Genomic DNA, 13,915 nt, shown 5'->3' with positions numbered 1-13,915 from the left:
ATCTTCTGGGATATGTTAGCAAGACAAAAGGACAAATCCCTTGTGGTAACTGCTGGCACTGGTGATCTTAGACACTTTTCTTTCTGTTTTTGTCTATTTCTACATCTCACGATAATCTATTTACTTATTTCAATACCTGCAGGTATGTACGACGACTGTCACAGTGTATTTACCGTATTTCTTTCCTTGCACTCCAGTCATGAGCGTGAGAAACTACCAGCTGAGCAACAACTCAGAAATGTAAGTAGGCAGAGTCACCAGGAGCATATCTATGTAAATACAATTATTAACCATTTCTCCCAGTTAGTTGTTAAAAGGATTTGGGATGGAAAAATTCGAAGGTGCATCAGAGCCGAATGTTTAAAATGAATTCATGTAGAGACAAGAATCACACTTAATCTTCTAATTCTTAGCTTCAGTCAAATGTATTGTCAGAGAGACATGATTTGATCAGTCATCTATGTAAGAACACTAATAGGTAAGACATCAAAAGAGCATGCCGCTACAGCACAAGCTGTAATCCTGGGACTTAAAATGACAAAAATTTTGTTAATAACCAGGCAGGGAATATGTGGCTGAATGGCTAAGGATTCTAGGGGTGATGCAGCTGAAGAGATTCTTGAATCTGATACAGGTTTTGCAGTCCAAGTTCTTTCTTGAGAAATACCTATGAGGAATCCAAAGGAAATAGAAAAAAAAATTGCTCATATTGAGGTTAAATGACAGCTTGATTTCACAGTCATTGCAAAAGGTCGCTACCAACTTGTAGTTTTGTAATTTGTAAAACTTATGAATTCCTCCTTCCAAGTGGGCAGGACTGTAAATACTGACTAACTTGCCATTGGTGACAGGACTCTGAACATCTTATTTAAGTATATAGAAAGCAGACATACTTTTCCATTTTTGCCACCAATTCCAGACTGTTGTTTGACTTGCAATATCTGGCTCAGTATTGCTTACTATAATATATATTTACATATTCTTTATAAAAGCAAACTTTATTACTTACTTATTACCAGGACTTGGTAACTATGGGTATTTAGATTGCTACAGGAAAAGCCTATTTCTTCACCCTGACATCCTTTCTTATTTTAAAGACTAAATGCTTGGAGAATGTTATTTTTCAAAATGAAAGTATTTTTTCTCTAAAGGAAAACATGTGAAACCATGATAACTTCATGGCTTTGTCTGTCTCTGAATCAAAAAAAGCCAGGCTGATCCAACCTAGAGGCTAAATGGTCTTCGTGCCAGTTTTTCATTTGGTGTGGCTACAAGTTACAGAGAGTACATCCTGCTGAAAATGGATCAGTCTGAAGGGAATTAAGCATCATTTTGCCATGGACTTTGCAAGACCATGCATATGCTAAAGGTAGTGATAGTAGTCCCTAGTGAGCTTGTAATAAGGTGCAAGACTAAACGTGGAAAAGAAGCTTGTTCACTCTTCTCCCATTCTTAGAAATTTAAAAAGGGAATTATGATTGCAGTTGTGAGATTTTAATTAGGATCATTTAGATTTGGCTAATCTCAGCATAATCCGAGGTTCTTACTGCTCCAGAGACAGGTAAATATCATTAACCTTTGAAGATCCAATAGGTTAGTAACAGACACCCTTACCACTTTGAGATATTCAATAAGAACCATATAACAGAAAAATGGTAAGATGCTTAGTTTTGTCTTCTGTACTGATCCAGCTTGGTGAAGTGTGTGTTTTTTCTTTTAAACCATGACAGTACAAGAGCTGCAGCTCTAGGTGGTGCTGTATGTGGCTATACCAGTATGAAGGTGCTTCCTTTTAGCATAGCTTATCCTCATAAATTTATACTAGAACAGTGCTTTCAGTAGCATTTTGTAGCACCTCCAGCAGGCTTTTATAATCCTGGGAGAAAGAGGAATAGGAGGTCATGGGGAGGCAGGAGAAGGAGGTAAAGAAGTGATGGGCTTCTTCCCTTATTAGGTCTTGGTGCAGCACCTGCGTCCCTGCAGCGTGGCAGGGCAGTCCTCTCATCCACACCAGGGAGAAATTAATCTCAACTAAATACACTGATTTCAAACGGGAAGTGTTAGTGGTACAAAACCTTGTGTGTAAACTAGCACTACATCTCCATCCTCTGTGCTTTGTTCTTCTTGCTCAACCATGTATTTTAATTGTAAAAAGACCTTGTTTTTATTGTTTCTCTCTCTGTTAGTTTGGCATTTCTGCAAGCTTCAAATTGCCTCTCAGGTGTACTGTTTCTTGTGTGTGCAGTCATCTACTGTTAGTAAAGAGATTGGTATAGAATTTGAGGTTCTGCTACAAGTGAGTTGCACAACTATATGAGTTCTAAAGCAGGATGGAGTAATTAACTAAGTTTATTAATTTTTATTGACCATAGTGAATTTGGAATATGTTCTTGTTTGAGTGGTTGAACTAACGTAAAAAGCAAAATACAAGATTGGGAAGTATCTTGTGTTCCTTTGGTTGCCAAAGGTTCTCAAAGAAATTTTCTCACGCGAGTTGTTGGCTGCATCTTGAGTTTTCTGTGTAGTTCCAAGAAGGGATCAGGTGGATCAAATACCACGGATCTCCTGCTCTTTGTTCCGGAAACAGAGTTCAGATTGTTACTGTTTAGGTTGTGACAACGTCCAAAACATGCTGGGTGCTTTCCAAATGGGAAGAAGGAAGTTGTACCAGCTTGGAGGGTGCAATTGCTCCAGATGCCAGAGATTGAGACAGTGTCCAGGAATAGTAGTGCTATACAGAAAGTCTGTTCATGGTCAGCATGATAGCTGGCAGTCTAATTTGCAAGATGTTGAAATACCTGGTGCCAGTATTTACCAAAGGAGAGTTTTAAGAACATGTTGGACAAACATTTTTTAGGTGTGGTTTTGGTAGAGCCTGTGCTGCTGTGGGAGAGGAAATCTCTAAGTCCTTCCTGCTCTCCATGGCACTCTCCTGTGCAAAGATTTCTAACTTCACATACATCTGTGAGCTTGGGATGCTGTGCTTACCCACAGAAAGATTTGTCAGGAATGATAAATTTTTGGTCTGCTGATCCTGTTTTACAGAGTTACAATGATATATGTGGGCAAGGAGATCAAGGCCAGGATGGGCATCTTGGATTTTTTTTCCCCTGTTTTCTAGTTTTAGGTAGTGTAATGTGGTTCCCAGTTCTGGAAATTCTGGGTTTCAGCAGCAGGAAGTTGATGCAGAGGAATATGAGCTTTAACAAACATTTAGTAGAACAATTAATAAACAGATCTAGTAAACTAGATTTATTAGTTAATATAATAACTTAATTGGGAGATGTAAGGGAAAGTATATGAAAAAATTATGTCTAGTAGATGTGTTCTGTACAGGCACAAAGGGAACTTATATTCACCCATTTATTTTTTTTTGTTTTATTATTTAAGCATAAATCAGTTCAAGAGGGAAATTTCAGAATATAGCTGTTCATCAAGCACATGGATTGGTCCAGATGGAGTCAGATATTCTAATCAAACCTTCAATCAAGGTAAGGGGATTGATACCTGGCAATAAATTGGATTTATACAACTTGAGGTGATATTCGAGTATATTTTTGCATAACATAGGTTTTCTTCAAAGTAACGTAGTGCTCCCTTTTGAGGGATATATCAGAACTAAATTCCATATTTGAGCCAAATATGGTGGGAAGTTCCTGAGTTATTACCTCTGAGAGGAATGGGGTAAGAGCCCTACTGAAGTAGTACAATTGCCTTTCTTTGGTTTAAATAGTTGTAGGTTCTCCTTGTTTAGATTAAGACTAACATCACACAGACCAGACTGGTAAGAAGAAATGTCTCTTGTTTTCCTGAAAGTGCCCCAGATGCTGAAGCTGTCCTGTAAACTCCAATTAACTGGTCTTTGTACTTTGCTGATTTTTTATTAGGTTTAGGTAAACAAGAACTACCACATAGAACTACCACTACCGTGTGTTTTCATAAAAGATCCTTTTAATGTTTTGTATTTCCCCAAATCTCTTCCTCTGTGTTGCAGCTGCTGCACTTCTAGTTGAAAATGGGAAGCAAGGGATCACGTATCTTTTTAAACGTGGGACTCATGAAGAATTTGGATACACATCCCTCTGCACTGCCCTGGCATTTTATTTCATCCTCAGCTGCTGGACGGCAGGTTCTGCTGTTGCCAGTGGCCTGGTCATTCCTATGCTGTAAGCTTCACCCTTCTTGGTTTAAGCTTCCTATACAAAAGGCAACAATTGTAAGCTGAAAGCTTGGCAATAGCAAAGCTATAATTGCCTGAAGTAGGTTATATAGGTGGAAAAGGATGGTTTGCTTGGAAAGAGATGCTGAAATTGTGGAAGAGAATGAAGAAAAATCATCTGAGAATAGCTGTGGAAGGACCATAGCCAAAACTGTGTACTTTACAAGTATAGATTGTTCAAATCCTTTGGGGACCCAGAGAGAGTCTTGGCTGCTGCCTCCATCTCTGTAACTGTAGAAATATGGGTTCAGATCCAGACTTTTCATCTGTTTCTTATGCATATAATAGCCTGAATCTTAATCTTGGACATCAGCACTCTTGACTTTGGAGAAAACTGTAGTTAGGTCTTTTGTTGTACTTTTTAGAAAGCTGTGGTAGACCAGAGCAAAGTTCTTACAGTAATGTCGAGAGGTTTAATGTTCAGTAAGCAAGAAGACATGGTTGGAGAGTGAGTATCCAGCATAATGCAATTCAAACACTGGAAAAATTCTAAGAAATATAGTTGTGTGTGCAGCCTTCTGCCTTTGCCCTACCCCTGAGTATTTGCCTCCTACCCTCCCCAAACTGTTGTCTAAATAGTTTTTTTAATATGCAATGTTTGCTGAAACATGGTGTACTTGGCCAAATAGATATTGATAGTCAAATCTGTCAGCAAGCTCCCATGTTTGTTTCTGACCTGATAACTGAATTTTCATAACAACACTAGATCTAATAGAACTGCATCCATCAATAGAATGAATCCATTTCATGAATAAATGGGAAAAAGTTATATAATGGTGCAAGGTGATGCTCCCCAGATGAGATAGTATGTATCATACCTATGTCTATTGAATAAATAATAATAAAAATTCACCATTTCTGGAAGGCGAATGTCTGTATAAATCTATTTCATTGACTGATCTGGATATTTTATTCCATGCATATGGAATGAAATGCTGTATCTGATGCCAGCAATTACATGCCCAACTGTGCTCAATTTTGGGTTGTTTTGCTTTTCAGTGTAGCATATGGTTGGTTTGAGGACTCCTGGGTTCTCTTCACAGCTTCATCTCTAGTTGGCTTTGGGCAGATTATTAATAGCTCTTCCTCCATTTTTGCCGATTGGTCAGGTGACTGTAATATTTTGCTTGCCAGCTTTATGGGGTGCAGGTAGATTTAATTTGAAGAAATTATGAGGCCATAACTCTAGAAGTCCAGGCTTTTTATCTGAAATATCCAAGTGTATATGTTTGTGACCTATGCTTTTGACTGTATACCTGTAAAGTTCATTCTCATTTGGCTTTGAAGAACTTTTAAAAATACACACTCTAAGCCCTTTGTCTTCAAAGTATGGTAAACCTGGCAGTTTTGTGCTTGTGACTGGCACTAAGTAAATGTTCATGCAATAACTTTAATTGGGAAAGCAGTTACTATGGAAGTTGACAAAATTAACCTGGGATCAGCATAATATTAGAAGCATTTTGAGAAAAAGCTAGCATGGCAAGAGGACTGCTCTTTTTCTTCTTGCATACAGGTACACAGGAGCTTTGTATGGCAGGATAATTGGTTTGATCCTTGTTTCCATTTTTGGTGTTCAAACTAATGAATATGAAGCATGGATTGATCCAGGTCTCTTTGCTGCTGTTGGAGCTGCCTCCTTTTTCAGCGGCGTGTCAAGGCTAACCATCTCCCTCACTGTGATAATGGTAAGTATGTTTTCAGGTGTTAGTGTGGCCAAGGTTAAGCTGAGCTTTTGCTGCTGCTGCAGCTAAACAAACTAAATGAATGATCGGTAGCCCATGCACATTGAAACACAGAAAAATATATTATTGGCCTGGCTATTTCTAGCTTGTCTAAATAATTTTCTTTTTGTGGGACCTTTTATTTGTGAAGTGTAAGTTTGGAAATAACACTTTGACTGAGAAAACTGACTGTTTACCTATTTTTTAATTTTTTTGGGGAGTTACAAAAATGATAACGGTGTCAATGGTTTACAAACAGGAAAACAGAATATGCTAACTTTTTTTCCTACTGGATTCCAAAAAAACCCAGTAGATCACACTGCTTGGCTTGTGAGTTGACTTCTGTTGGGAACAAGGGCCTTGTGCAATGAACCTTTTCATTCTGACACTGAATCTGGCCTTCTGGATGGAGTAAGTGAAGGATTTTCAGCAGTATAGGCAAGTGATGCAATGAGAAGGCTCCCAGGTTTCTCTGGTGAATTTATGCCTTATAGATCTCAACATTTTGAGATCCCCTTGGAACACATTTTATATTTCTGTTTCCTGTCCCTCTCTATTTATAACAGAACATTTTGAGTCCGTGCTGCAATACTTTCTAGGCAAACATCTGAAAGCTAAAGGATTGGCAAATAATAGTCTTATAATTGGAGAGGATGTTCTTTGGTCTCCCTGGTTGCAACACCTGGGCACAGTGAGTTGTAAGATGCAGCTGAAATTCAGCTTAGTCAACAGAGAAGTGATGTTGAGGTCACAGGGGGAAGCTTTCACCCTTCAATAGCAGGACATTCACATCCTATGAGTGTTACTGTGTGTGGAAATTTCACCCATGACTAAACCCAGTCTTGGCTGTCTGACTGGCTTTGCCCAAAAGGATCTCATTAAAATCTTTGCAGATGTCAGAATTCACACGGAGTGACCAAGCCAGGATTTTCCCTCCTAGTATGCTGTTGCACAGTGTTTGATAAAATAGCAGTTTATAGTCACTTGCTCAGAATTGGGTTCATTTTAGTGATAGGTTGTGTAAATTATGTAGAAAGCATATTTTTTTTAATGTTTTAGCTTGAAAGGTGATATGTGTGCATAAAAACTTATCTGTTGTGAAATAATAATTAGATTGATTATGGAAAAAACCCTGCTTCAGTGTCCTCTTGGTACTTTAGCACTTATTCATTCATGGCAACCCTGGCAGTACATACAGACCAGGGAACAAGTTGCTGGAGAACAGCTCTGCAGAGAGGAATCTGGGGGTTCTGGTTGACAGCAAGTTGAACATGAGCCAGCATTGTGCCCTGGCAGCCAAGAGGGCCAACTGTGTCCTGGGTGCATCCAGCACAGCATTGCCAGCCGGGCGAGGGAGGTGATTTTCCCGCTCTGCTCCGCACTGGTGCGGCCTCACCTGGAGCACTGGGTGCACTACTAGAGAGTGTCCAGAAGAGAGCTGTGAAGTTGGTGAAGGGTTTGGAGAGGAAGCTGTAGGAGGAGCAGCTAAAGTCACTTGGTTTGTTCAGCCTGGAGGAGACCTCATCGCAGCTAGAAAAGGAGGAGGAAGAGCAGGCACTGATCTCTTCTCTCTGGAGACCAGTGACAGAACCCAAGGGAATGGCAGGAGGATGTGCCAGGGGAGGTTTAGATTGGATATTAGGAAAAGGTTCTTCACCCAGATGGTGGTGAAGCACTGGAACAGGCTCCCCAGGGAGGTGTCACGGCCCCAAGCCTGACAGTGTTCAAGTTGAGACTGGAGAACACCCTCAGACACATGGTGTGAAATGTGGGGTTGTCATATGCAGGGACAGGAGTCAGACTCGATGATCCTTGTGGGTCCTTTCCAACTCAGGATGTTCTTCGTTTCTGTGATTAAGTACAAATTCACTCTGATATTTTTGCTTCTATCATTGCTGTTATGTATCTTTCAGACCTTACTGTATAATTTGTTGGCCAGCTTACTAAGTCTGTAAGACTTGAAGGGGAAAATGTTGGTGCCTGAACACTAGGTGTAAGTTTTTTGAGAGCCCAAATTACTACTAGATGTATGTCTTTTCCAAAGTAGGCCTGAATTTTCTTGCAATGGCTCAATAAATTTTATTTTAAGTATCATTTGTAAACTATTACTTTAAGGTCTTGCTGCAGATACAACTCCTTAGTGGCAAAAGGAGTTGATTGACATCTTCCTTAGATTTGTGCTCATGAGGCTGTGCTTCACCGCAGGGAAGTGAGAAGTGATTATGTGCCAGAACACTTGCTGGTCTTGGATGACAGAACTGTGTTTCATTCAGCTCCAATAGAGAGAAAAAACCCTACGCATTATTTGCTTTAGTTTCTCCCTGCCTTCCACAATACCTGCACTTGTTCTTTTTTTTTTTTTTTCAAGTGCCTCCCTGAGCATGCATGTACAGCACATGCAAAACAATAGCTGGAAACTGTTAAAGAGAACCGTAGGAAAATCAGTTGAAAAGGCACTAGGAAAATGATGAGGATTGCATTGCAATGTGTTCTGAATTCCCCTAGGTGTCATGTTATAACTCTTCTGCGCCTCTCTCTGCAGAAGCAGATTGTGTTTCAATTCATGTTCATCCAAGAAAAATAGCTGCATTGCTTGAGGAAATATTAATTTTTGAGGAGAAAAAAGATCTTGGACATGACAATGCAAAAACATAATTAAAAGGTTGTGCCCTCAAACCATAAAATGCACATATTTTTCCCTAGATTGTCTGATGGGTTCAAAAAGAATTGAGAATGTTTGCTTTGGCTTTTCACACAGCCTTCCATTTGGAAACAGTTACGAATGTGGGACTTGTAGTGAACAGGTTTGTAAGACGCTTTTTCTTTTTTCTTTTTCTTTTTTGTTTTTTTTTTTTCTATTCTCATGGCAGACCCCACAGGCATCTGCTCACCTCTTCTTTCTTGGCTGCCTCTTTCTACCCCCCATGCTGACACTTGACCCTCATCCTCAGCTCTTTGCGGCAAACGGTAGATGTGGTGACATTTTCCTTGGCAAGTACAAGGATCAGCCTTATGACTTGCCTTCCCACAGCTTTCTGTCTCCCACGTCTTTGTAAGCATCATGTGTCCCCAGCCTGCTGGCCTCAGGGTGCTCTATGTGTGGGAAAGGGAATAACATCTTCCTACAGTATGTTTTGTCTCTGGGTCATTCTGTATTTTTATTTTTCCTTTTGTATTTTGACCTCTTAGTTACACTGCCTTGCAAGGGTTAAAGTGGAAAGATGGCAGTGGGCTGGCTTAGGAATAGTGTTCTTGTCCTGTACTGGTGATACCTCTGTGTGCAAGCTGAAAGAAGCTTGGTTTATATCCATTTGTATCCCTGGTCCCCTGAGTTGTCTTTCTATTTCATATGATGGAAAATAGCCCTGACTCTCTCCACTTTCTTGCCTGTTCTGTTCAAACAGAATTTAAGCAGCATATCAGTTTATTGGTCTAGTTTATTTCTCCAAGAAATCTCTTCTGATGGATATGGGGAATGCAATTAATTCTAAAAAGGTTAAGACTCAAAACCCTCCTCTGAGTGTGAAATACTGAAGTATCAGGTTTTTGACAGATGTAGACTAAAGGACAAAACAGAGTGCTCTTGAGGCTTTGGAAGGGGAAATGCAATGTCATTAGATAAACCAAATGGAAGTCCCTATAGAGGATTAAACCACCCAAGGTCTGTCCTTGAGTCTCTTGCTGTTGGAGGGTGTGGCTGATGCCAATGAGTGTCTTGTGCTAATGGGCAGATGTTGGTACTGGAATAAATTTCCATCTGCTGGGTGTTCAGAGCAGTGTGAAAAGTTGCTTATTGATGTCTGTCTGAGTCTACAATATGGCAGAAATAACAAGCTGTATGTAAAAATCATCTGGTTCATAAGACAGTACTGAAGGCTCAGAGATCAGGTTTATTTGTGCTCTCTGATTTGTTTCTTGCTCTCTGGTTTGTTCTGCTCTCTGATGCCTAAAGCAAGAGAGGCACGCTGGCAGAGCACTGTATGTAATAATCTGCACTGCTGTAGGTGACCACTGTCCTATAGTTAGAAAACTGGGTATATTTGTTATACACCTTCCATTAAGAAATGAAATGAACAATTATTTGAATAAGAGCAATAAAATAACTGTATCAGCAGGTAGCAACTATTAAACCCTAACCTCACCCCTCTTTCTGTATTTCTTCAGTACTTCTAATTCAGACAAAATGTGCTTGCTTCAAATTATAGGCAGGATGTATCGTTGCAAATTCTGTGGCTAACCTACTCGCTTCCTTAGAGAGGATGACTCTCAAAAAGCTTAAGTCCTTTCACAAGAAATTTAAGTGGAGCATTGGTTGTTAGCACTTAAAGTGGATATGACAGACACATCTTGTTTTACAGATGTGATGTGAGAATATTGCACAGATAACCACCCAATCCAGTTAACTAGAGGGAAGTTATAAGAAAAACAGAATGGTGAAATACGATGTTAGAAAAGTAACCACAAAACTCCTAAAATATGTGTAACATCTGTCTCATATCCAGTGCAAGGTTTTCATAAGAGAGCTGTGTTGCTTAGTGGTTGTAGGATGCAGGATGCTGCATTTTGAACCATTTGCAGTAGCGATGATGCAAGCAAGGAAGAATCATTTTGAAAATGCTAAAACAGTTATAAATTTTGAATCTTTCCTTGTTGAGTGAGGGTGTCATATAATGTCATGTAGCTGGTGCTTGAAGATCAAACAGTGAAAACAATCACAGCTGCTCATGATATTGCTTGTCTGTGTTGCTAAAGAGAGCATCAGGGGGCCAGGAATTCTCATTGATTTTAATCAAATTTCTTCTAAGTGAGGTCTGGATGACAGCTCTATTCTACAAACTGTACATTAACTGGGCAAGAAAATTGTTGCTTGGATTAAATGTAAATGTTAATGGGTGTAAATTCTGGGATTTCTTCTTGTCTAATGGGATGCCAGAAAAAAAGTCTTTATAGCTGTGTCTTTCAGTATGCTGGGAGTAGTTGGATTGTGTTATTTTCCAATTCAGCTTTCTCTTCTGTGATACTGGAGAAGCATGGACTCAATTGCCAGCATCTGTGTTTGAGTCTCAGTTAGTACCTGGTTATACCTCTGCAAATCATTAATACTATCCTCTTTTGGGTGGTATTTTGGGGGTGTATAATTTTTTTTTTTTATTAGCTCTTCTAAAATTTAGAAGTAGAGAGAGTCTTTTAGCGGAAATGCTGGGTTACCCAGTGAATTGCTTTTCCTGTGATGTTTTGCATGTCTGTCAAAACATGAACAACATCTCCTCGGTTTTCAGTTCCAGCCTGCCTGCTGTCCACCATTACCTGTTGCTGTTTTACTTGTCTGCTGACAGCATGAGGTCTCCCTGAGAAGGGAGGGAGGATGGCTCTGGGCACTCTGCACACACTGCCCGGTGTCATTGTGTTTGGCCACTCTCTGGGATTTGTCCCCCTCTATTTGTGAGTGCCCAGGACTGTTTTGTAGGCAACAAGTAGAGCCTGCAAAAGAGTTGTGTGTTACCCAAGGTAGTGCTCCTGCAGAGCTAGCAGGACTCAGAGGTGCAAAGCATCTTCAGTGCAAACTGTGCCTTATGTGACACTTGTTCATGTACTTGCAGACTTCTGGGGTCTTGCATTAGTAAAAGGAGGGAACAAAAGAAATACCCTTTAAACGGCTGACTGGAAACCACCCTTAACTCCCAACTACGGTGCAGCTGGTTTTCTGTAATACACAGTTTCCAGCTAGATAGTATTTTATTTATTTTTTTTAAATTTTTAAATGCACAAAATGATCACTGGGCCGAAGCTGGGTGTGCGTACAGGTGCCCTTGTGTTCTTCCCAAATGGAGGAGCAGCTGATCCTGAAGTGACAAGGCTCGGGAGCTGTGAGGTGGGCTTTGGAAAGTGGAGGCTATTGGATTTCGGTCCATGACAGCTCTTCAGGGCAGGTCTTATGGCATGAGTAACAACAGGAGGCAGGATATTTTGCAAAATGTCAAATTAAATTATTTTATCCATCCTTCCGGACTGAAAAGAAACTAGGGTTGTTTTCAGCACATAAAATGTGTTGTAACACCTGACAATTTGAAGAGAAGGGGGTTTCTTTCCAAGCTTGTAATGCCACCCAAAATGCGATCCTTCCCTTGATAAGGATCATAGTTTGCTGAGGTGTGAGGAGAGAACTTCTCTGAGGGCTGAGTATGCTTTTGGCATACAAGCAAGTAGAAGAACAGGCTGATCTGAAATGCATTAATTTCTTGTTCATGTATGAAAACTTATTGTCAAATAAGATCAATATGATCTTCTGGTCAGATACAGCAAAACGTTCTTCAGTGCCTAGCTTTGCGGTGGGAGTGGCTATAAACACAGTCTGCAATAGCTTGTTTTTTCAGCACCACCCTTAGAAAGATTTTAAAAAAATTCCTTTTACTGTTTTTGACTGAAAATGAGGACTTTGGATTTGTTTTTGCAAAAACCTTGGACGTTTTGTCAAAATGCTGAACATCTGAAAAGCAGAAATAGAACAAAAAATGTTTAAAATGTCTTACTATAAGATTTATTGTTTCATGCTAGCATTTTTCTGTAAGGAATTAAATATTTCCCATGAAACACCAAAAAGACTTTCTTGGTATGTCCAAGGAAGGAGAAGGCAATACAAGGTGCATCATGGGAGGTGTAGTTTAATCTGAAAGGCCAAGCTGAATCCGAATTTAAAATTTTGAAGAGATGCCACAATAACATTCCAAATGAAAGCTTTTTAGGTTTTAACCTACAAAAATATTGCTCTACAGGGATGATAAACAATTTGCCAAGTCACTGGAAAGATCCATAAAAAATGTATGCTTGAAGGGAAAAATGAAAGAAAACCCCTTTTTCTTTCTGAATGGTGGCCTTGTGAACCCAGCCCGAGAAAGTCAGAAGAAGTCCCCTCTGATTCATTCATTCATCATCGGTAAAGAACTGAAACTATGGGACAGTTGGTTAGTCTGCAGGTAATTCACAAATTAGAAGAGAATCCAGATTTAACTCTAATATAGCTGTTTCAGCTTTGGCACCAGGTTTTTATCAGTAAACTCACATGACCAGATTGTACATGGGTTCAATTGGTACTGAACTTTTAGAAAGTTCAGTTGTGCATCTGAAATATTGGAGTTGAGACTGCATCTCTGTTTTAAATACACACATTGGAAATTAAGTTGTAACATGAGAAGATAACATTTTATATAGTCATTTTGCTGGCTCTAGCTTTCAATAGCTTTAAAGGTATTTTATAAATAAAGTGATCTAATGTATTACAACATGCAATTGTACATTTGGGACATGTAAGACAAACCTTAATGAAAGTTCATGAGAATTTAATGTGCAGAAGTTATTTTTAATTCACAATATCTTATCTGTTTTTAATTTTTTTCAAATTACAAAATACAATTGGGCTGTCTTATGTACTCATTCTTTGCCAACTCTAATTTGTTTCCAAATTAAAGACATTTTTCAGTTAGATTGTCATGAAAAGCATGTGAAACCATGAAGTTTTGTTATATTTTTAACTTTAAAGCCTTCAGAATGTTGCCAATTGTGCTTTTTTCCCAAATTTTGAGAAAATGATTTATCTCTGGAACAAAAGCTACCACAATAAGCCCATCTTCTCCCCGCCCCCCATCCTGAGGGGCTTATTATCGTCTTAAATTAAAACCCCTGTGTAACTGTATGCTGTAATGAATGGGGGCTCAGGGCCAGAAAATCCTGTTTCATCATTGCACCCAGCTGGAACAGGAGCTGCTGCTGGGCTGAACATGGTCTGTTGGTGGGAAGGAGGCTCCTACTGTAGCTCCTGAGAGGAGCATATCCCTGAGGAGGAGCATGGTCTCCATTCTGTCCAAGATGGGTGGAACAACGTGTTTTCTTGTTGCAGTTTCAGTGTCTTCCCTGGATTTTTGGAAGAGGAATAAGACTGTATCCAGGACACATATGTGGTGGTGGGTGCTGGTGAAAG

General features: G+C 39.6%; 1 protein-coding gene across 1 annotated transcript in view; it reads left to right on the top strand.

Annotated features, from left to right (window-relative positions):
- The window catches only part of LOC136098672 (chloride channel protein C-like), an 86,052-nt gene that overhangs the window by 19,770 nt on the left and 52,367 nt on the right, over positions 1-13,915 (top strand). Inside the window, exons 8-11 of the mRNA XM_065832255.2 lie at positions 143-240; positions 3,391-3,491; positions 3,995-4,166; positions 5,733-5,904. Of these exons, the coding sequence (XP_065688327.2) occupies positions 143-240; positions 3,391-3,491; positions 3,995-4,166; positions 5,733-5,904 (543 nt within the window). The remainder of the gene's footprint in view (positions 1-142; positions 241-3,390; positions 3,492-3,994; positions 4,167-5,732; positions 5,905-13,915) is intronic.

Source organism: Patagioenas fasciata, chromosome 2 (assembly GCF_037038585.1).
Source record: "Patagioenas fasciata isolate bPatFas1 chromosome 2, bPatFas1.hap1, whole genome shotgun sequence".
NCBI lineage: Eukaryota > Metazoa > Chordata > Aves > Columbiformes > Columbidae > Patagioenas > Patagioenas fasciata.
The sequence above is the reverse complement of the archived record's forward strand: the minus strand, read 5'-3'. Positions and strand labels throughout refer to the sequence as shown.